The sequence below is a fragment of the Gekko japonicus genome, unplaced genomic scaffold, assembly GCF_001447785.1.
Source record: "Gekko japonicus isolate JY-2015 unplaced genomic scaffold, Gekko_japonicus_V1.1 scaffold18, whole genome shotgun sequence".
In the NCBI taxonomy this organism is placed as follows: domain Eukaryota; kingdom Metazoa; phylum Chordata; class Lepidosauria; order Squamata; family Gekkonidae; genus Gekko; species Gekko japonicus.
In genome coordinates, this window is record NW_015170275.1 from 2,519,995 (window position 1) to 2,538,697 (window position 18,703).

The 18,703-nt window shown below is 46.1% G+C and overlaps 1 protein-coding gene and 1 non-coding gene across 2 annotated transcripts in view; both read right to left on the bottom strand.

Moving 5' to 3' along the window:
* The window catches only part of RS1 (retinoschisin 1), a 61,558-nt gene extending 44,050 nt beyond the window's left edge, over nt 1-17,508 (bottom strand). The window contains exon 1 of the mRNA XM_015417587.1: nt 17,209-17,508. Within this exon, the coding sequence (XP_015273073.1) occupies nt 17,209-17,508 (300 nt within the window). The remainder of the gene's footprint in view (nt 1-17,208) is intronic.
* On the bottom strand, nt 7,986-8,058 carry TRNAV-UAC. Its single transcript has one exon. It is a non-coding gene; the product is annotated as a tRNA-Val (tRNA).
* Nucleotides 17,509-18,703: the final 1,195 nt, after the last annotated feature.

The window sequence follows — 18,703 nt, forward strand, 5'->3', positions numbered from 1 at the left end:
CGCGCGGTGGGGGCTGCTCCGCATTGTCTGCGGCACAGACCCTGGTGCGTGGGCGCCTGGGCGGCCTCCGCCGGAGGAATGTAATTATCACATCGGAGCAACCAGAACTCGAGGGTTTCTCTCGGCGCTTCCCCTTCCCCCCCTCGCGTCTCCTGCCAGCGTTGCAGGCACTGGAGTTTCGGCTTAGCGTGCACGGAACAGGGTCCAGGAGAGCCGAGAGTCCTCGTGGGTGCGTGCCCTTCAGTCCCCACCGCCTCGTTCTCCACGCGGGCACAGCCAGCCCTTTCTAAACGCTCTCCTGGAGTCAGTGGCACGTAGAAAGCGAGGATCCCCTCCAAAGCAGGCCAAAGCGAGCCGAATCTAAACGAGCCCTTTGGCACGACTCCGACACAGCTTCTTACACAGAACCACCAGCAGCGCACATTTAAGCAATTGTTTGAGACTGTAAAAATAAATAGATTCTCTGGCCCCACACGGGAGGATTTGCCCCACAGAACGGACGGATTGAGGGCGGATTAAACTCGCGCAATCAGATGCCAACATCTGGCAAGCGTCAGGCACCCGCCCCCAACCAGTCCCTTCCAGCCGAAGATGCAGAGTTTAAAAAAAACCCTGCAAAACACTACTACCTACTGGAAAACCCGCATCACGGCAGTGTGATCGTGCCCGTCTCCCGCAACATGCGAGCCCCCCTGCCGAACTGCACATGCGCACACATGCGCAGCTGACTCTCCTCGCTCTCCTGTCCGGGGGAATCCGTGGCTTCCCCCTTGGCATCTGATCACACTGGGGAGCATATGCGCAGTGGCGCTGTCTGATCCCGCTGCTGCGCTTCTCTTTTGCTGCGGCTCTAAGAAGCCGCACTTCCGCCACGGCTCTCTCTTTTTTGCATGGGTTTCCTACCTCCCTGCCCCAATCTAATGCCCCAATTTGCACCTGTATTGTAATTTGTGGGTGGATGGGTGCGCTGCTTTCTGCAAAAACGATGGGGCCCGCCCAATTAGGGTCCAACAGAACCCCAGAACACAAACTGTGGGCTCTGCTGTTAGATGCCATCAGTGGCCAGGGGTGTGATCCCCGATTTAACTATCCGGCGGGGAAGGGCTCCTTGCAGACAGCCTCTCGCCTGCATTTGCTCTTCCTAAAGGTGGAACATCATTGGGGTGGAGAATCTTCTGGCCCCTCCCTTCCATTTCAATGGCATCGGAATTTCCCGTGAAGCAGAGGCATAGAAGAGGCAGGGAACTGAACAGCCGACAGTGACAGCTGCGTATTGCGTGCAATCTGTGCAGGTGGCTTCTCATGGGTGGATGGCAAATCCAACGTTTGGTTCCGAACTTGGCAATATATGAAGTAGAGTTAAGCCAAAGTGTCTCTCACCGTGTGTGGAGTGCTGTAATGTATCCAGTTCAGACTGCATGCAACGCTCAGATGAACAATGGACTATGGGGATCCTAGCCCGCACCAATCAGAGGGCTAGGCTCTGCCTGTGGGACTCTCGGCCACTGTAAGTAACCTATTGTGGTGTGGGGGTGTGTTTTGGGTGGTGGTTTCTTGGGGAATAAGGAGCTGCAGTGGCTCAAGTGGTTAAGACGCTGAACTGCAGGCTGTGGAAGGTCAGTAGTTCAGAAGTTCAAGACCCAGGGTGCCCTATGACAGGGTGAGCTCCCGTTTCTAGTTCCAGCTCCTGCCAACCTAGCAGTTCGAAAGCAAGAAATTGCAAGTAGATAAATAGATACCACTTCGGTGGGAAGGTAACAGCGTTCCGTGCGCCTTGGTGTTTAGTCATGCCGGCCACATGACCACAGAAACGTCTTCGGACAGCGCTGGCTCTTCGGCTTTGAAACGGAGGTGAGCACCGCAACCCTAGAGTCGGATTCGACTGGCTTTCGAGCAAGGGAACCTTTACCTTTACCTTTCTTGGGGAATATAAGCCAGCCTGCGAGCTGGCTAAAGTTGTCTTGTTCCTCACGAAATAAAGTACGTTAGCTGAAATCACTCGTCTATCTGTGTACTTTTCAAGTGCCTAAATATCGCCTTTCTGATGTCAATCACTGGGCGTGGCTTTTAGGCGGCTGTCTCTCCACCACCCAGAAAGTCTATTTTGTTTGCAGTTTTGATTGCAAGTAATTAAGCAGAAACCACACCCTATGAGGGGAAAAAGTAAAAGTTGGATCTACATGGATCCTCATGAATTCATATGATTTTACATTGAAATGCAATAAAACCTCCATCATGCTGTAGACCATGTGTTAGTCTATAGGGAGCACCACAAAAATCACCCATCCACAGATTTGTGGCACCACAACAGTGCAGAAACATGTTTCCAAAGCACGGATCCTCATCTATATATATAAAAGAAAGCCCCCTCACCTAAAATCAATGCCCAGGCCAAACCGCTGGACCTAGAGACACCAAATTCAGGGAGAGTGTTCCCACCATGGCGTAGGTGCTCACTAAGAAGGGATTTTTAGAAATTGGACCCCTAAGTGGGTCAAAAGAGGGGAAATGTACTCCCCCATTGATTCCTATGCGGCTGCCAGGCAGCTGCCTCTCTGCACCCCCCACTCTCTGATTGGTCAGCTGCAGAGTTCTGAGGTAAAAAAAACCCAACAGTTACAGGGGACTGCAGACAGCTAATGACAGTTGAGGAAATTGGGAGTGCCCAACAAGCACCTGTGAGGTGAAGCAAAGCTGCTGGCCCAGCCTCTCCCATGGCTTCCAACACACTCCCCCAACCTCCTACACCTAACAGGCGGTTGTCTGTTGGGTGCAGCCCCATCTCCACAGTGGCTTCTAATACTCCTCCCCTCCTCCTCCTACACTGGACAGGCAGCTGCCTGTCAGGTGTAGGAGAGGAGGTGGGATGGTTTCCAACACACTCCCCACACCTTCTACACCTAACAGGCAGGTGCAGCAGTGGTTGCAGGGTGCTTAAAGCCAGGAGTGATCCTGCCAGCCCTGCCTCCACAGTGGCTTCTAATACTCCTCCCCCCTCCCCCCCTCCTACACTGGATAGGCAGCTGCCTGACAGGTGTAGGAGAAGAACTGGGATGCTTACAGCCATCAGGGAGGTTCGCTCAGCAGAATTGCCTTAGCACTGCTGCTGGCCCAGCCTCCCTAATGCCTTTAAATACAATCCCCCCCAACACCAGACAGGCCGGTGTCTGTCAGGTGTAGGAGCAGGGCCAGGGTATGAATGTTTATGAGGAGATAGTAAAGGACATTTCTAGGAGCCATTTCGATGCCTGCCTCCCTCATGAACCTGAAGAAATGTCCACCACATCACCACTCCCTCACACCAACTCTCCCTCACACCTCTCACCTCTTACTGCCCCCAAGAAAGCTCTTGGCAAACGTGGAGCCAGATACACCAATGCTACAAGGAGGAGGCAACTTAGGAATGTGGCAAAGACATTTGCACATAGCACTCCTGCAGTGCACTGAGCTGCACAGGCCAAGTACCAGCAAGATCATCCTGAGGTGCTCAGAACAGCACAGTCTCCATATGAGCAAAACAATCCAGGAACACAAGTAGAGAGGCCATCACTTTCATGGAAGTTAGCAGGAGTGGACTGAACAGACGACTGCTTCTTAAATGGACAGTTCTATGTGGCCTGCTCCAGAGTGAGCTCATCAAGCAGCCTGGTGATCCTAGCACCTGCAGGCAGAACCACCAATGTGGTCTAGAGAGAGGTCCTCCGGTAGAGAGAGAAAAAAGTATGTATGTCTCACTTCATTTCTTACACTACAATCTTCTCTGTTAGAATTCCTACTACAAATGTCACATTTCAAACTTCACATCATCAGTATTATAACTGGATTTACAGAACTTAAATACCGTAGCGAAGCACAGGTAGCAGGCTAGTTAATTCATATGATTTTTACACTGAAATGAAATAAAGCCACTGTCATAGATTATAGGCAAAACAACAAAAATCATGCCTCCACGGATTCGTGGCAACAAAAAAGTGCAAAAACATGGTTTCAAAGCACAGATCCTCATGGATCCTCAGGGTTTTAAAACTGGGTCACCTCAACATCACCATCAAATCACATGTCATGTCCATGGCCACAGCTTGCACCACAGAAATCATGAGTCCATGGCTTGGTGCAAAAACAGGGTTCTGAGCCATGGATCCTTATGGATCCTCAGGGATTTTGTGTTGGGTTACCCCAGACTCACCATCAAATCGTATATCTTGTCCATGGCCTCAGTTATCACCACAAAAATAAAAAATCCACGGCTTTGTAGTGACACCATGCTGCAAAAACATGATTCAGAAGCACGGATCCTCATGCATCCTTATGATTTTTGCATTGGGTCACACCAGTGTTGCAATCAAATCACACATCTTGTCCATGGCCACAGCATGCACCACAGAAATCAGCTTTGTGGCGACACCATGCTGCAAAATCATGGTTTTGAACCATGGATCCTCAGGGATTCTCAGGGATTTTGTGTTGGATCACCCCAAACTCACCATGCAAATCATATATCATGTCCATGGGCAGAGCTTTCACCACAAAAACCACAGTTCCACAGCTTTGTGGTAACACCATGCTGCAAAAACATGATTCCGAAGCATGGATCCTCATAGATTCTTATGATTTTTACTTTTGGTCACTTCAGCATCACTATCAAACCACATATCATGTCCATGGGCACAGCTTGCATTAGAGAAATCACGGATCCATGGCTTCATGGCAGCACCATGCAGCAAAAACATGGTTCTGGAGCATGGATCCTCATGGGTCCTCTGGTTTTTGCTTTGGGTCACCCCAACATCACCATCAAACCACATATCATGTCCATGGGCACAGCTTGCATTAGAGAAATCACGGATCCACAACTTTGTGGCAACACCATGCTGCCAAAACACACTTCTGAAGCACGGAACATCATGGATCCTCAATGTTTATGCACTGGATCACCATAAACTCACCATCAAATCACATATCATGTCCATGAGCACAGCTTGCACCACAGAAATCACGAATCCACCAGCTTCATGGCAACACCATGCAGCAAAAACATGGTTCTGAAGCACAGATCCTCATGGATTCTCAGGGTTTTTTTAATTCATAAAGTCACATATGATGTCCATGGCAACAGCTTGCACCACAAAAATCAGGGATCCGCAGCTTCATGGCAACACCAGCATTCTGCAAAAACATGATTCTGGAGAATGGATCCTCATAGATGCTTGGGTTTTTGTATTGGGACCCCAAACTTACCATTAAATTCCATATCAGAATTCACAGATCCATGGCTCCATGGCATAACTTCTGTGGTCCAAACTGTGGACACTAATGTGATGAGTTAGTCGATGGTGAGTTTGGGGTGACCCCATATTAAATCTTGAAAAACAATGTGGTGCAAGCTCTGCTCATGGGTATGATATGTGACTGGATGGTGAGTTTGGGGTGACCCAATGCAAAAACCTCTAGGATCCATGAGGATCCGTGCTTCAGATCCATGTTTTTGCAGCACGGTGTTTCCATGAAGCTGTGGATCTGTGATTTCTGTGGTGCAAGCTGTGGCCATGGACAGGATATTTGATTTGATGGTGATGTTGGGGTGACCCAGTGCAAAAAACCTGAGGATCTATGAGGATCTGTGCTTTGGATCCATGATTTTGCCCCATGGTGTTGCCATGAAGCTCTGGATCTGTGATGTTTGTGTTGCAAGCTCTGACCATGGACATAATATGTGACTTGATGAATTAAAAAAACCCTGAGAATCTATGAGGATCCGTGCTTCGGAATCATGTTTTTGCAGCATGGTGTCACCACAAAGCTGTGAATCTGTGATTTCTGTGGTGCAAGCTCTGCCCATGGACATGATATCTGATTTGTTGGTGAGTTTGGGGTGATCCAGTTCAAAAACCCTTAGGATCCATGGTTTGGAACCATGTTTTTGCAGGATGTGGTCGCCATGTAGCCATCAATCTGATTTCTGTGATGCGAGATGTGGCCATGGACAAGATATGTGGTTTGATGGTGATGTTCAGGTGACCCTATGCAAAAAACCTAAGGATCCATGAGGATCCATGCTTTGGAACCACATTTTTTAAGGATGGTGTTACCACGAAGCCGTGGAGCCATGATTTCTGTGGTGCAAGCTCTGCCCATGGACGTGATATCTGATTTGATGGTGAGTTTGGGGTGACCTAGATTAAAAAAAAACCTAGGTCACCCCCAACCACGATGTGGAGCCATGTTTTTGCTGCATGGCATTGCCATGAAGCTGTTAATCCATGATTTATGTGGTGCAAGCTGTGGCCATGGACATGGTATGTGATTGGATGGTGATGTTGGGGTGACTCAATCCAAAAACCCTGAGGATCCATGCTTCGGAACCACTTTTTTTTTTTCAGGATAGAGTCACCACGAAGCCGTGGATCCATGATTTATATGGTGCAAGTTCTTGCTATGGATACAGTATGTGATTTTATGGAGATGTTGGGGTGACCCAAAGCAAAAATCATGAGGATCCGTGAGGATCCATGGTTTGAAACTAAGTTTTTGCTTTCTGGTGATGCCATGAAGCCATGGATCCATGATTTCTGTGGTGATTTGATCCTTCTTTTGGGGTGACCCAAATGCATATGTGATTTGATCATTCTTTTGGGGTGACCCAATGCAAAAACCCTGAGGGTCTATGAGGATCCCTGCTTTGGCACCACGTTTTTGCAGGATGGGGTCACCATGAAGCCGTGGATCCATGACTTCTGTGGTGCAACCTCCGCCCATGGATGTAATATATGATTTGGTCATGTGTTTGGGGTGAACAAATTCAGAAACCATTAGGATACTTGTTTTTGCTGCATGGTGTCACCACAAAGCCGTGGATCCACAATTTATGTGGAGCAAACTGTGGCCATGGACATGACATGTGATTTGATGATGATGTTGGGGTGACCCAATGCAAAAAATGTGAGGATCCATGAAGATCTGTGCTTCAAAACCATTTGTTTGCAATATGGTGTCACCACGAAGCTGTGGATCTGTGACTTCTGTGGTGTAAGCTGTGGCCCTGGACATGATATCTTATTTGATGGTGAGCTTGGGGGGAACCAAAACAAAAATCCTAAGGATCCATGAGGATCCATGGTCCAAAACCATGTTTTTGCTCCATGGTGTCGCTATGAACCTGTGGATCCGTGATTTCTGTGGTGCAAGTTCTTGGTATGGATACAGTATGTGATTTTATGGAGATGTTGGGGTGACCCAAAGCAAAAATCATGAGGATCCATGAGGATCTATGCTTTGGAACTATGTTTTTGTTGCATGGTGTCGCCACAAAGTTGTGGATCCGTGATTTTTGTGGTGTGAGCTCTGCCCATGGACATGATAGGTGATTTGATTGTGATGTTGGGGTAATCCAATACAAATACCCAGAGGATCGATGAGGATCTGTGCTTTGGAACCATGTTTTTTCACTGTTGTGGCGCCACAAAGCCATGGATGTGTGATTCTTGCTATACAATCTGTGGCTATTGATATTATAGGTGACGTGATGGTGAGTGTGGGATGAGACAGTACAAAAATCATCAGGATCCATGAGGATCCATGCTTTGGCACTGTGTTTTTGCACTGTTGTGGGGCCACAAATCCTTGGATGCCTGATTTTTGTGGTGCTGCCTATAGACTAAGACATGGTCTATTGAATGATGGTAGTTTTATTTCATTTTGATGTAAATATCATATGAATTCATGCAGATCCGCGCTTTCCGTGAATGCATTATTTTTGTGGCGGTGCCTATAGTCTGAGACATATTCTACAGTATGATGGTGGTTTTATTTTGTTTCAATGTATGAGAAAGGATGTCATACTGTTCATCTTGGTAACTCTTTGGTCTACTACAGAAAGCGGTGACCTAGAGCATTATTCTTATCCCAGAACGAATTCACTCAAGTAGGGGAGGGAGGACAAGGTGGAATTTGCACGCCTTTCCTATTAAGTAAAAAACATTTCCGAGTGGTTCCACTGGGGCTCGAACCCAGGACCTTCTGCGTGTAAAGCAGACGTGATAACCACTACACTATGGAACCACACTACAGTTTCACTTTCCACCAATCTTCTTCTCTAATATATTTACCACGTGTCTGTTTGATACTTCCTGTTTCCTGATGGTCACATTCCCCGCCTACTTCCGATGAAAGGGGAGACACCGGAGACTTGAACGGTTAAGAGAGTGAGGAAAGACTCGTTTCCACTCCCCCCGATCCGTTTGAGTCGTGACTGACCGCTTTCTCTTGGGCTACGGAATGTTCCTTTCGTTCTTTACAGCACTGTATGGACGCATACTGTGTCTAGCAGCCGCGAGCACATGCAGACTTTCCCTTTCTAAACAGCATAAGAAATACAGTTATTCCGGATTACACGGATATGAAGGTCATTCTCGGGAGCCAGAGGCTGCACGATGTAAACGCTGGCAGATTACTGTTTCTATCTGAACTACGCTTCTTACACAGAACAGTAATAGACCAAGTACATTAGTGCGGTAATAGACCAAATACATCCGCAGAGGCTTCTTTGCCTTTTGGAAATGTCAGATGGCGAGAATTTAACAGATCGTGGTTTCCTGGTGCTGTGGCTTTATGGAGAAAAGCTGCACCTGGTGGATGGCAGACGACTGTTACAGGCACAGGATCTGCTCACAGGAGGAAAACGTGGGTCGCTCTTACAGTAAAGTCCCCCCCTCCCTTTCCCTCCATGCCCCTGCTACATCTTCAACCAGCAACTTGATCTATAGGTAATTTAATAATAATACTTGTCTCCATGCTGTGTCAAGTTTCACCTATTAATTTCTGCATATCAAACGACTTTGAAAGGCACAGGAGCAGACAAGACAGTCCCTCCCCTGTGTGGGTTGATAGCCCTGAAAGCATATCTGAGAGGCAAAGACATAGTCTAGTGACCATGTTGCCCTTTTATGACTGCAAATGGAAGGTACAGGGGTTTTTTCTCTGTCCTCAATAGAGAAGATGAAATCCTATTTCTAATGGGGTTCACCAGTACTATGGAGAATCACCATTGCCCTCCTTATCAATATCCCTTTGGATATAAAAAACAAGTCACATTACTTGCCTAGCTCCATGGGTTCCCGGGGATCAGAGTGTGTTTTTTTTAAACACCCCCCCCCCTTCAGCTACAGAGTATTCCTCTGGTTCCGAAAGCAAGATAGGCCAACTCCTCAGTCATGGCTTGCCACAGATCCTGAGTCAGAATTGTACTTCTTGGTAACACATTTTGGAGCTGCGGTGGCTCAAGTGGTTAAGACGCTGAACTGCAGGCTGTGGAAGGTCGGTAGTTCAGCAGTTCGTGACCCAAGTGTGCCGCATGACGGAGTGAGCTCCCGTCTCTAGTTCCAGCTCCTAGCAGTTCGAAAGCAAGAAATTGCAAGTACATAAATAGGTACCACTTCGGTGGGAAGGTAACAGCATTCCGTGCGCCTTGGTGTTTAGTCATGCCGGCCACATGACCACGGAAATATCTTCGGACAGTGCTGGCTCTTTGGCTTAGAAACGGAGATGAGCACCACAACCCTAGAGTCGGACTCGACTGGCTTTCGAGCAAGGGAACCTTTACCTTTACCTTAACACATTTTACTGACCTGGATAGTCCAGGTTGGCCCAATCTCATCAGATCTTGGCGGCTAAGTGGGGTCGGCCCAGTCAGTATTTGGATGAGAAACCACTAAGGAAGTTCAGGGTCTTTACACAGAGGCAGACAATGTTAAACCACCTGTGAACATCTCTTGCCTTGAAAACTCCAAGGGGTTGCCCTAAAGTGCCTGTGACTTGACTCCACCCCCCCCTGTTTTCTAAGGAGCATGTTACAAAATAGTGAAGCGCTTAGCAGTAGTGTTTGTTCATTAGATTGTATATTATGATAAAAGTGTGCTTCACGCAAAGTTTAAAAAAGAGCAGAAGAAGTCCAAATACTGCTTGACATTGCGTGGAGGAGGACTGGTATTCAGAGATTTACTGCCTCTCTTCGTTAGTCATTGTGGCTATAGTTTCAGGTGGGCAGCCATGTGTAGTAGGAGAACAAAATTCAAGTCGAGTAGGACCTTGGAGACGAACAAGAATTTCAGGTACAAGCGTTCATGAGTCCTTATATCCAGGTCAGAAGAGTCAGCTGGAGTCAGGATGCATCCTTCGCACCTCCTGATTTGGGTTTTGGCCACTGTGTGACACAGAGTATTGGAATGGATGGGCCATCGGCCTGAGCCAGCATGGCTTCTCCTTTGTTTTATCTGACGGATCTTCATTTTTACTTGTGTCTGCCAAAGTGAGCTTCTGCCCTGGAAAATCTTGTTGGTGCTACTGGACTTGAATTTTGTCCAGTTACAGCATGGATCACACAGGCAAAATATATCTGAATCTAACCACTACACCACACCAACCTTGTGCACAGTAGTTGGGTAAGGGGCAGCCATCCCCCTGTGGTCATGTTGTTAAGTTGACTGTCTTCTCGAAAGCACAGAATCACTTGCCACTTAGCCTCTCTTTGCATTTGCACGGTCAGATGAATCCTTTTGAGGACCAACTTCGGATAGAATGCATTTGCACCTCTGCTGTCAGCAGCATGTATGTGGGAAGAGATTGAAAGAAGTGATCTAGGGTTGCCAGTTCTGGGTTGGAAATTCCTGGAGATTTGGGGAGAGAAGCCGGGGAAGGTGAGGTTTGGGGAAGGGAGGGACCTCAGCAGGGTATAATCCCATGGAGTGCACCCTCCAAAGCAGCCATTTTCTCCAGGGAAACTGATCTGTCATTTTGAGATCAGTTGAAATTCCGAGAGATCTCCAGGCACCACCTGGAGGTTGTGAACTATAAACTAATTACATGATTAGCTGGGATTAAGAACAGATATATAACAATTCAAAAATTTCATTTTGCTACATGCCCTTCTAAAAACTGGAGGCCGTTTGGTAGCAATGACAAGAAAGCCCAGTTGGGCAAGAAAACAGTGTGAGTGTTCAAACAGTTTGCTGAGCAGTCCACTGGCTGCTTGTGCCCCAGGAGGCACATGCCTACACATGAAAAATTTTCAAAGAAAGAAATGGCATGAGCTGGAATTAAATATCAGAGCATATTTATTCATTATTTATTTAAAATGTTAATAGCCTGCCTCCTATAAAGAGACCAGCAATCAACTTAAACAAAAAACCTAGCCAATTAAAAACAGCCAGAGTTTACACACCATTAGGTAAATAAAGTTTTTTCATGATAGCTAGAAACTGCAAGACGTTTTGTTTTGCATTTTTGACTAGATCGATAACTGTTCGTTGCTGTAGACATTTTGTTTGAGCAACCAACGGTACATACTACCTACTTTGGTAGTATGGGACTTTGACTCTTCTTAGTTTTTATTCATAATAGATAAAATGACATGTTATATGTGTTTGTGTGTTTTATATACACACAACCAGTGTTGAAATGTTTTAATGCTCTGATGTTCCCCACCTTGGGAACCTATTTGGGTGGAAAGCCAGCATGGAAATGTATTACATAAATACATAAGATAAATAAACTTAGTGGTGATCAACTCACTGCATCCAAAAAAAAGTAGTCCATGACAGTTTATGCTACAATAAAAATGTGTTAGTCTTTAAAGTGCAACAAGGACTCCTCTTTAATTTTGCTAACATGGCTACCACTCTGGGGGGTTTTTGCTCCAGTTTACATTCGAAGCAGAGTCTGATGTTTTGTCAGGAGAGAGCTGACTGTCCTTGCTAGGTGGACTGACCACTCTTCAGTCTGTGTGCCCTCCTGATATCTTGATGATGCTTGATATGAGCCTCTGCCTGTACCTGTTCAGAAGCGTGACATTTCACATTCTCAAAATGTATATACATTCATTCGTAGACACTGTGTGTCTATCAGTAAACCAGATGGCTGTTTTCTGTAACATAATAACAATTGGGACATATAATGAGGACAAGATACATGAGGTTGATCCTCTCTGGGCAGAGGGGGGGTTAAGCAAGGGTGTAGACTTTCCAATTTCCCGGGGGGGGCTGGGGCTGGGCCAGAGGCATTGCTTTGCTAGGAGCAAGGGTGGCTCCCGGGGGAGGCTGAGCAGCTTCCTGAAAATTTCGGCGGGGGCTGAAGCCCCGCCGCCCCCACGAAGATTACGCCTATGGTCACCATATTGGGAGTAATGGTGGTAGCTCCAATCCACGCATAAACAGCTATATGCCACCCTAAATGAGCCACTTACAATAGCTTAAATCAGGGGAATGTAGACTTCATATTTCGGGAAATAATTTTGTTGAAGAGCCTTGGGAGCGATCAGTCACAAAATCGCAGTTCAGTGGGTGGAGTCAATCACAAAATGGCGGTTCAGTTGATACAGCTAGTCACAAAATGGTGGCTGTTTCAGAGCGTGTCTGCAGTGCTTCGGGGAAACTTTTATTCTGTTGTTTCCCCAAAGCCAACCCCCTGCCACAAGTTTTTATGCCCTGCAGCTGAAAATACACAGTTACCACTAAGGTTACCAACTAAGGGGTTAGGAAATTCCTGGAGATTTGGGTATGGAGCCTGTAGAGGATGGGGTTTGGGGAGGGGAGGGACTTCAGTGGCATGCAATGCCATAGAGTCCACCCTCTGAAGCAGTCACTTTCTCCAGGGGAACTGGTCTCTGTCATCTGAAAATCAGTTATAGTTCTGAGAGATCTCCAGGCCCCTCCTGGAGATTAACAACCCTAGTTACCAATATGTGTCCCTGGGAAGAGGCAAATAGCATCATCAGTGCAGGGTGAAAGAGTCAACTGCGTACTCCTTTCCCATCAAGGGCAAGGATGCATGAGTGAAGGAAGAGGAGGAGAGTCAGAGGTAAGCGGGTGCTGATGCTGTCGTATTCCCAACTGGAGGAAAGGTGTGTGCACACGTATATCTCCTTCACAAGAAAGAGGGCAGAATCTGCTGTGGTAGCTTTAAAGGGATGGATCATCCGAGGAGAACCATGTCGATGACTTAGAACAGCAACCCATTCTAAAACAAAGCATTAACTTTTTAAATAAACGCAGATCTTGAGGACCTAAGAAGAACCTCAAGAAATTGACGGGTACCACTTTTCTTAACACTTCAGCTCCATGGCTGGGGGAACGCTTCCTTGGTTGTCTGGTGCAGCTATAAAAGTGACAAGGCCTTTGCTCAATAAAGAGGTGGCAACCTTAACCCACAGGACAAATTGCTCCGTAAGACTGAACATGTCCTGACCAATGTTCCCTCTAAGCTGTGGAGTCCTGTGAGCAAAAATTCTACTTTGTGAGCTCCTGGCATTAAAGCTGTGAGCGAGCGATTGGGCTACTGCATAAATTAGTTTGCTCTGGAGCCATCTCTCGTGAGCTGAGACAAAAATGTGTGAGCCGGAGGCTAAAAAACTGTGAGCTGGTTCACACTAACTCAGCTTAGAGGGAACACTGGTCCTGACCTGGATGGGCCAGGCTAGTCCAGTCTCATCAGAGCTTGGCTGCTAAGCAGGGCTGGCCCCGAGACCCCCAAGGAATTCCAGGGTTGCTACACAAACTAACTCTAAATGTCTGTTGTCTTGAAAACTCTCCTGTGTCACCTGTGACCTGACAGAAAAAAAAACCCCAAAAATAAAAACATCAGGTCAGTTGCTACAGAGTGGAACAAAAATTTAAATCATGTGCAAAGAGAAAACCATTCAATAGTGCTTCCCTTTTTAGAACTTAGAATGTGCATTCTGTTTAAACGAAGAAGACTGTAACGAAAAAAATGGTGGCAAAGCAGTTTTGCAACTTCTCTGGTTACAAAAACAAAAGGGAGCTTTGAGGCAGCTCCAGAGCTACCATATGTATTGCAGCACGAGCCTTGGCGGGCTGGAGTCTGTTTCATCAGATACATGAATTGCATGTCCTCAGCTGACAGAAGACGCACTTCAGGACCCATAGAGGGGGGATATAGTAAGGTGGAGTGGGGTCAAAAAGGCAAGGAAACGCAAGAGGTACAGCCTGTGACATTTCAATGGAAGGCTCAGATGCATACAAGATAAGCACAAGGTCCATTCGCAGTAGCAGTAATAGGTGATAGCACAATCTTGCTAGACTTGCTACGCTAATTTAACACCTGTAGTGTAACAGGAGCCCATCATTGCAACTGACTCCTTATTGGATAGTGTCAAGCTTCCTGATAAACTAATTCAGGGTATGGTCTGAAGGCATATATGATGCTGCATCCTTGCTATAGCAAAGTTGCAAAGTTAGTCTGGTCAGTGTCTGGATGGGTAGACCATGTGGGAGCCTTATATATTCTGCTTGGAGTCCCATAAAAGACAGGTGGGACAAAATGTAACCAATGAATAATTCAGCAGTTTCATACTGAAGTCATTCTTTGATGTCTTGGATAAACGGTGACTTTCAGGCCAGCAATGGATTGGGGGGGGGGGGGTGTGATACTGCAGTCAATTGAACAATCAAATTATAAATTACCAGGTAATCGACAACAAATTATTGGATTGCAGTCAAAAATTCCTCAAAGTCAAGTATGCTGCTCTGTGTATTACCTCTTTTATTTCATTGCGATGTCATTTGTTAGGAAGTCAGAAGTGAAGAGCAGCTTTCAGAACTGGATTTAAGCAGAGGCAAAGTCAACTACGGAGCTGCGGTGGCTCAAGTGGTTAAGACGCCGAACTGCAGGCTGTGGAAGGTCAGTAGTTCAGCAGTTCGAGACCCAGGTGCCGCAAGACAGAGTGAGCTCCAGTCTCTAGTTCCAGCTCCTGCCAACCTAACAGTTCGAAAGCAAGAAATTGCAAGTAGATAAATAGGTACCACTTCGGTGGGAAGGTAACAGCGTTCCGTGCGCCTTGGGGTTTAGTCATGCCGGCCACATGACCACGGAAATGTCTTCGGACAGTGCTGGCTCTTCAGCTTTGAAACGGAGATGAGCACCGCAACCCTAGAGTCGGATTCAACTGGCTTTCGAGCAAGGGAACCTTTACCTTTACCTTAAAGTCAACTACAGTTTAGGGACCTCAGATTATGAAGGGATTTATAACAGAACAAAAAAAAAATGCTAAAATTACTAAATGATCTTTCTGTGGATAATCCTATGGGGCCTCTTGAACTTGACCTAGTTTAGGGCATCAGCATGTCTTACTCTGACTCTGGGTACTTGCCCCCAAGTCCTGCAATCAGGGCAGATACAGCATAGCAAAACTTTTGGGGCTAGCCACCTACTTTAATTGGGGATGATTTGTTTTTCACAAATAAGTTGTTTGAAAATTGTACTTAACTTTGTTTGAATGCTTATTCTCTCTTGAGTCCAGCTCCTTGTATTATTTGCTTAAAATTAAAAACAAAGAACGTCTCAAATAGTTTTGTTTTTGTGCAGTGGGAGCATTTGGGATGGCAGCTGGCTGGACAGCCATTGCTGGCCTACACTCACAATTAATGGTTTACCTCATTTGCCTATGGCCTGATGTCATTATTATTAGCAGGTCACACAAAATTTAAAATCCACTGAGCTATGGCAGCATGAATCATATTGATGCATGCTTGGAACTTACCAGACTGAACTGTAGTTCTCAGGTGGCAGTGCAACAGTGCATAAATCCAATTAATATAAACAAATGAACATAAACATGCTCAGCTTTGGGAATTATACAAGGAGACAAAATGAGTGAAGCTGGAGCACTTGAAAGACGAGCCATGTGGGTTTCCCCCAGCCCAGCAGGATCGAAACAACCAAGGGAAACGTATCTTTTGTAAATTAGTGGTTTTTTTCTTCCAGGTGCTTTAGAAAAATGGGGTGGGGGTGGGGTGAGAGAACAGCCATTGCAAAGGAATGCAAGGACACCCATGAACAAAATAGTTGTGATCTGGATCTGAACTAGGGTTGCCAGGTCCCTCCTGGCAACCAACAGGGGATGTGGGGGGGGGGACTTACTGGAAGCGGCAGGGAGCGCCCATCTGACATACAGCAACATGTCCATGTCACTGTCCACATGACCCGGAAGTGAAATCATCACGTCTGGGACATTGGGGCGATGCTTTGGTATTTGGGCAAAAACCCTATGGTAAATTTGGCTTCTACCAGAGAGCTTTTGCCCTGACCTATGGATGTGATGAAGTCACTTCCAAGTCACGTGGGCAGTCATGTAGACACGTCGCTGCACATCGGATGGATCTCCCTCTTTTGGGGGGTAAATTCCCCCCTGCTGGCCAGCTGATTGGTGGTGGGGCGGTGGGGCCTGGCTGTGGGGGACCCCCACCTCCACCAGGGTGTCTGGCAACCCTAATCTGAACACAGAATCAGACAGGTAAAATAGGCGAGATGGAGAGTTTTTGAAACTACCAAAGCAAGCCACACAACTGTTCTGCCATCCAAGCAAATTAAATCAATGAAAGAAAATATCGATTTAAATATTTACAAGTGGGGACTTGTAAGAAACTTGTGGGGAGGGGGCATTCCCTCACCTTTGCTTCCTTCCATTTTTCTATCAGCCTAACTTTCTTGAATTTCCCATTTTGTTGGATTTCCCAAATCTCCTAATAAGAAAACTTGTATTTTTATCTGCCCAATCAGCACACCAACCTAAAGAAACTGATATAATATGTTACTGTTTAAACTGATATTATCAAATTTCCTACTATTCATTTCATCGTTTCGTCTTGCTTTACATTTGCCTCATCAGGTATTATTTGGTTCTTGAAATTCAACCTATTTTACCCCCAACCTTTCAGTGCTGACTCTCACAGGTTTCTAGAACCTCCTATGCAGAGAACTTAGTGTTTAATCTCCCAGACTACACACCTGCAAACACCCAGAAAATAGTATAGCATGTTGCTATTCAAACTAATATTTTAGGGTTCTCTTCTGCCTTGCTATCCATTTAGTTCAACAGGTATTTCCCTGATTCATTATAGCCCACACAGTTTGGCTCCTTAACTCACAACCAATCAATAGCACTCATTACTGTAACTTTATATTCTATTTCTTTTTTCCTTCGATTTTCTCTTTTTTCCTTCCAGTGTCTTTGGTCCTTGTACTCTTTTATGCAAAGTTCCCAATTCTGTTTTCTGTGTCCTCTTATATCCAAAATCAATTGTTTAATGTTAAAGTCCTTGGTTTCCTTTGTAGCCTTCCTGGATTTTTTCCCCTCCTTTTGTTCTTCTTTCTCTCTCGTCTTTGAGGAGGATTTGGCAAACAATTTTTCCCCACTCCTACTTTCGCCATTTCCCCCTCTTCCAAAGCACCAATTGGTAAATCCGTTTCATGAATCTCTTCTTCTGTAGATAATTTTTGAATACCATATTGCTCTCTCTCCTGGTTGGCTTCCTGCGGTTCAACCTGTCCTTGTTTATTCTTCTCCTCTTTGTATATACATTTTGGGGATTCCAAGACATTGTCCCAGACTGACTTAAGTGCTTTCCTTAGTCCCTCTTTCAAAGATTTTTGAAAATGGTCTGATCTCAGTTCACGTAGGATTGCATCCTGTACCTCCTTACAAACAGCCGTCGCCTCCATTTTCTTCACAAGCAAAGATTCACTTTCTTCCCTCCTTCATAACATTTTGACATTTAGACATTGTACCTTTCCAAAGTCACTCTATTATTTTTATATCCTCCTTGAAAAAAGGGATGCTACTTCCCGCAAGCTGTTTTCACCCCAAACAATTTCTTCCCTCTATTTTCCCGCAATACTTTTTCCGTCCGCTTTCAATTATTCACAGGGAGTGTCCACAAAGAGGTGTTAATATAGTCTCCTTCTTTGACCAGGATACACTTAAACTGCTTCTTTCCATGAGTCACGGGAGATATCTTCCAAAGAAAAAAAGACCATTTAAAAACACGGCTGGCTGCTGCTATACAGGAATATGGCGACCATGTTCCTGTTCTTCGGACGCTCCTGCTTCAAGGCAAGCCGGTCACACCCTCCTCCTTGCCAGGGAAATGGGGTGGCCCGGAAAAGTCTCCTGCACTCGGTCTCCCTCCAGGAGTCCAAGCGGAGCTCCCCCAAATCTGGGGGAGACTCCAAAAAGCACGCTCGAAGCCCGGCTTCTCGGAAGCTCACGAGAAGCACGGCCGTTGCAGCGCCGCACCGCCGGAAGTCCTGGGCCTTGGGAGCTACGACCCCAAAATCTTTTACCCTCTCAGTCTCAGCAAGTTCAGATCCCATTAGCCTATATTTGAAGTTGGGATTTTTCTCCCAATATTACCAACACTGAACTTCATTTGCCACATTGTCGCCCACTCACCCAGTCTGCGAAGGTCCTCTTGGAGCTCTTCATAATCAGCCCTGGTTTTCACCATCCTGAAAAATTTGGTGTCATCTGCAAACTTGGCCACTACATTATTCACCCCCAGTTCCATATCACTGATGAATAAATTAAATAGTACCAGCCCCAATACTGATCCTTGTGGGACCCCACTGCTTACTTCCCTCTATTGTGAGAACTGTCCATTGACTCCTACTCTTTGCTTCCTGTCATTGAACCAGTTTTTAATCCATAAGAGAACCTGTCCTCTTATCCCTTGACTGCTAAGTTCACTCAGAAGTCTTTGGTGAGGTACCTTGTCAAAAGCCTTTTGAAAGACCAGGTACATAATGTCTACCATGTCACGATTGTCAATTTTTCAAATAACTCCAAAGGATTGGTGAGGTGGGACTTCTCTTTGCAGAAGCCATGCTGATTTACTCTCAGCAGGCTTTGTTCCTCTAT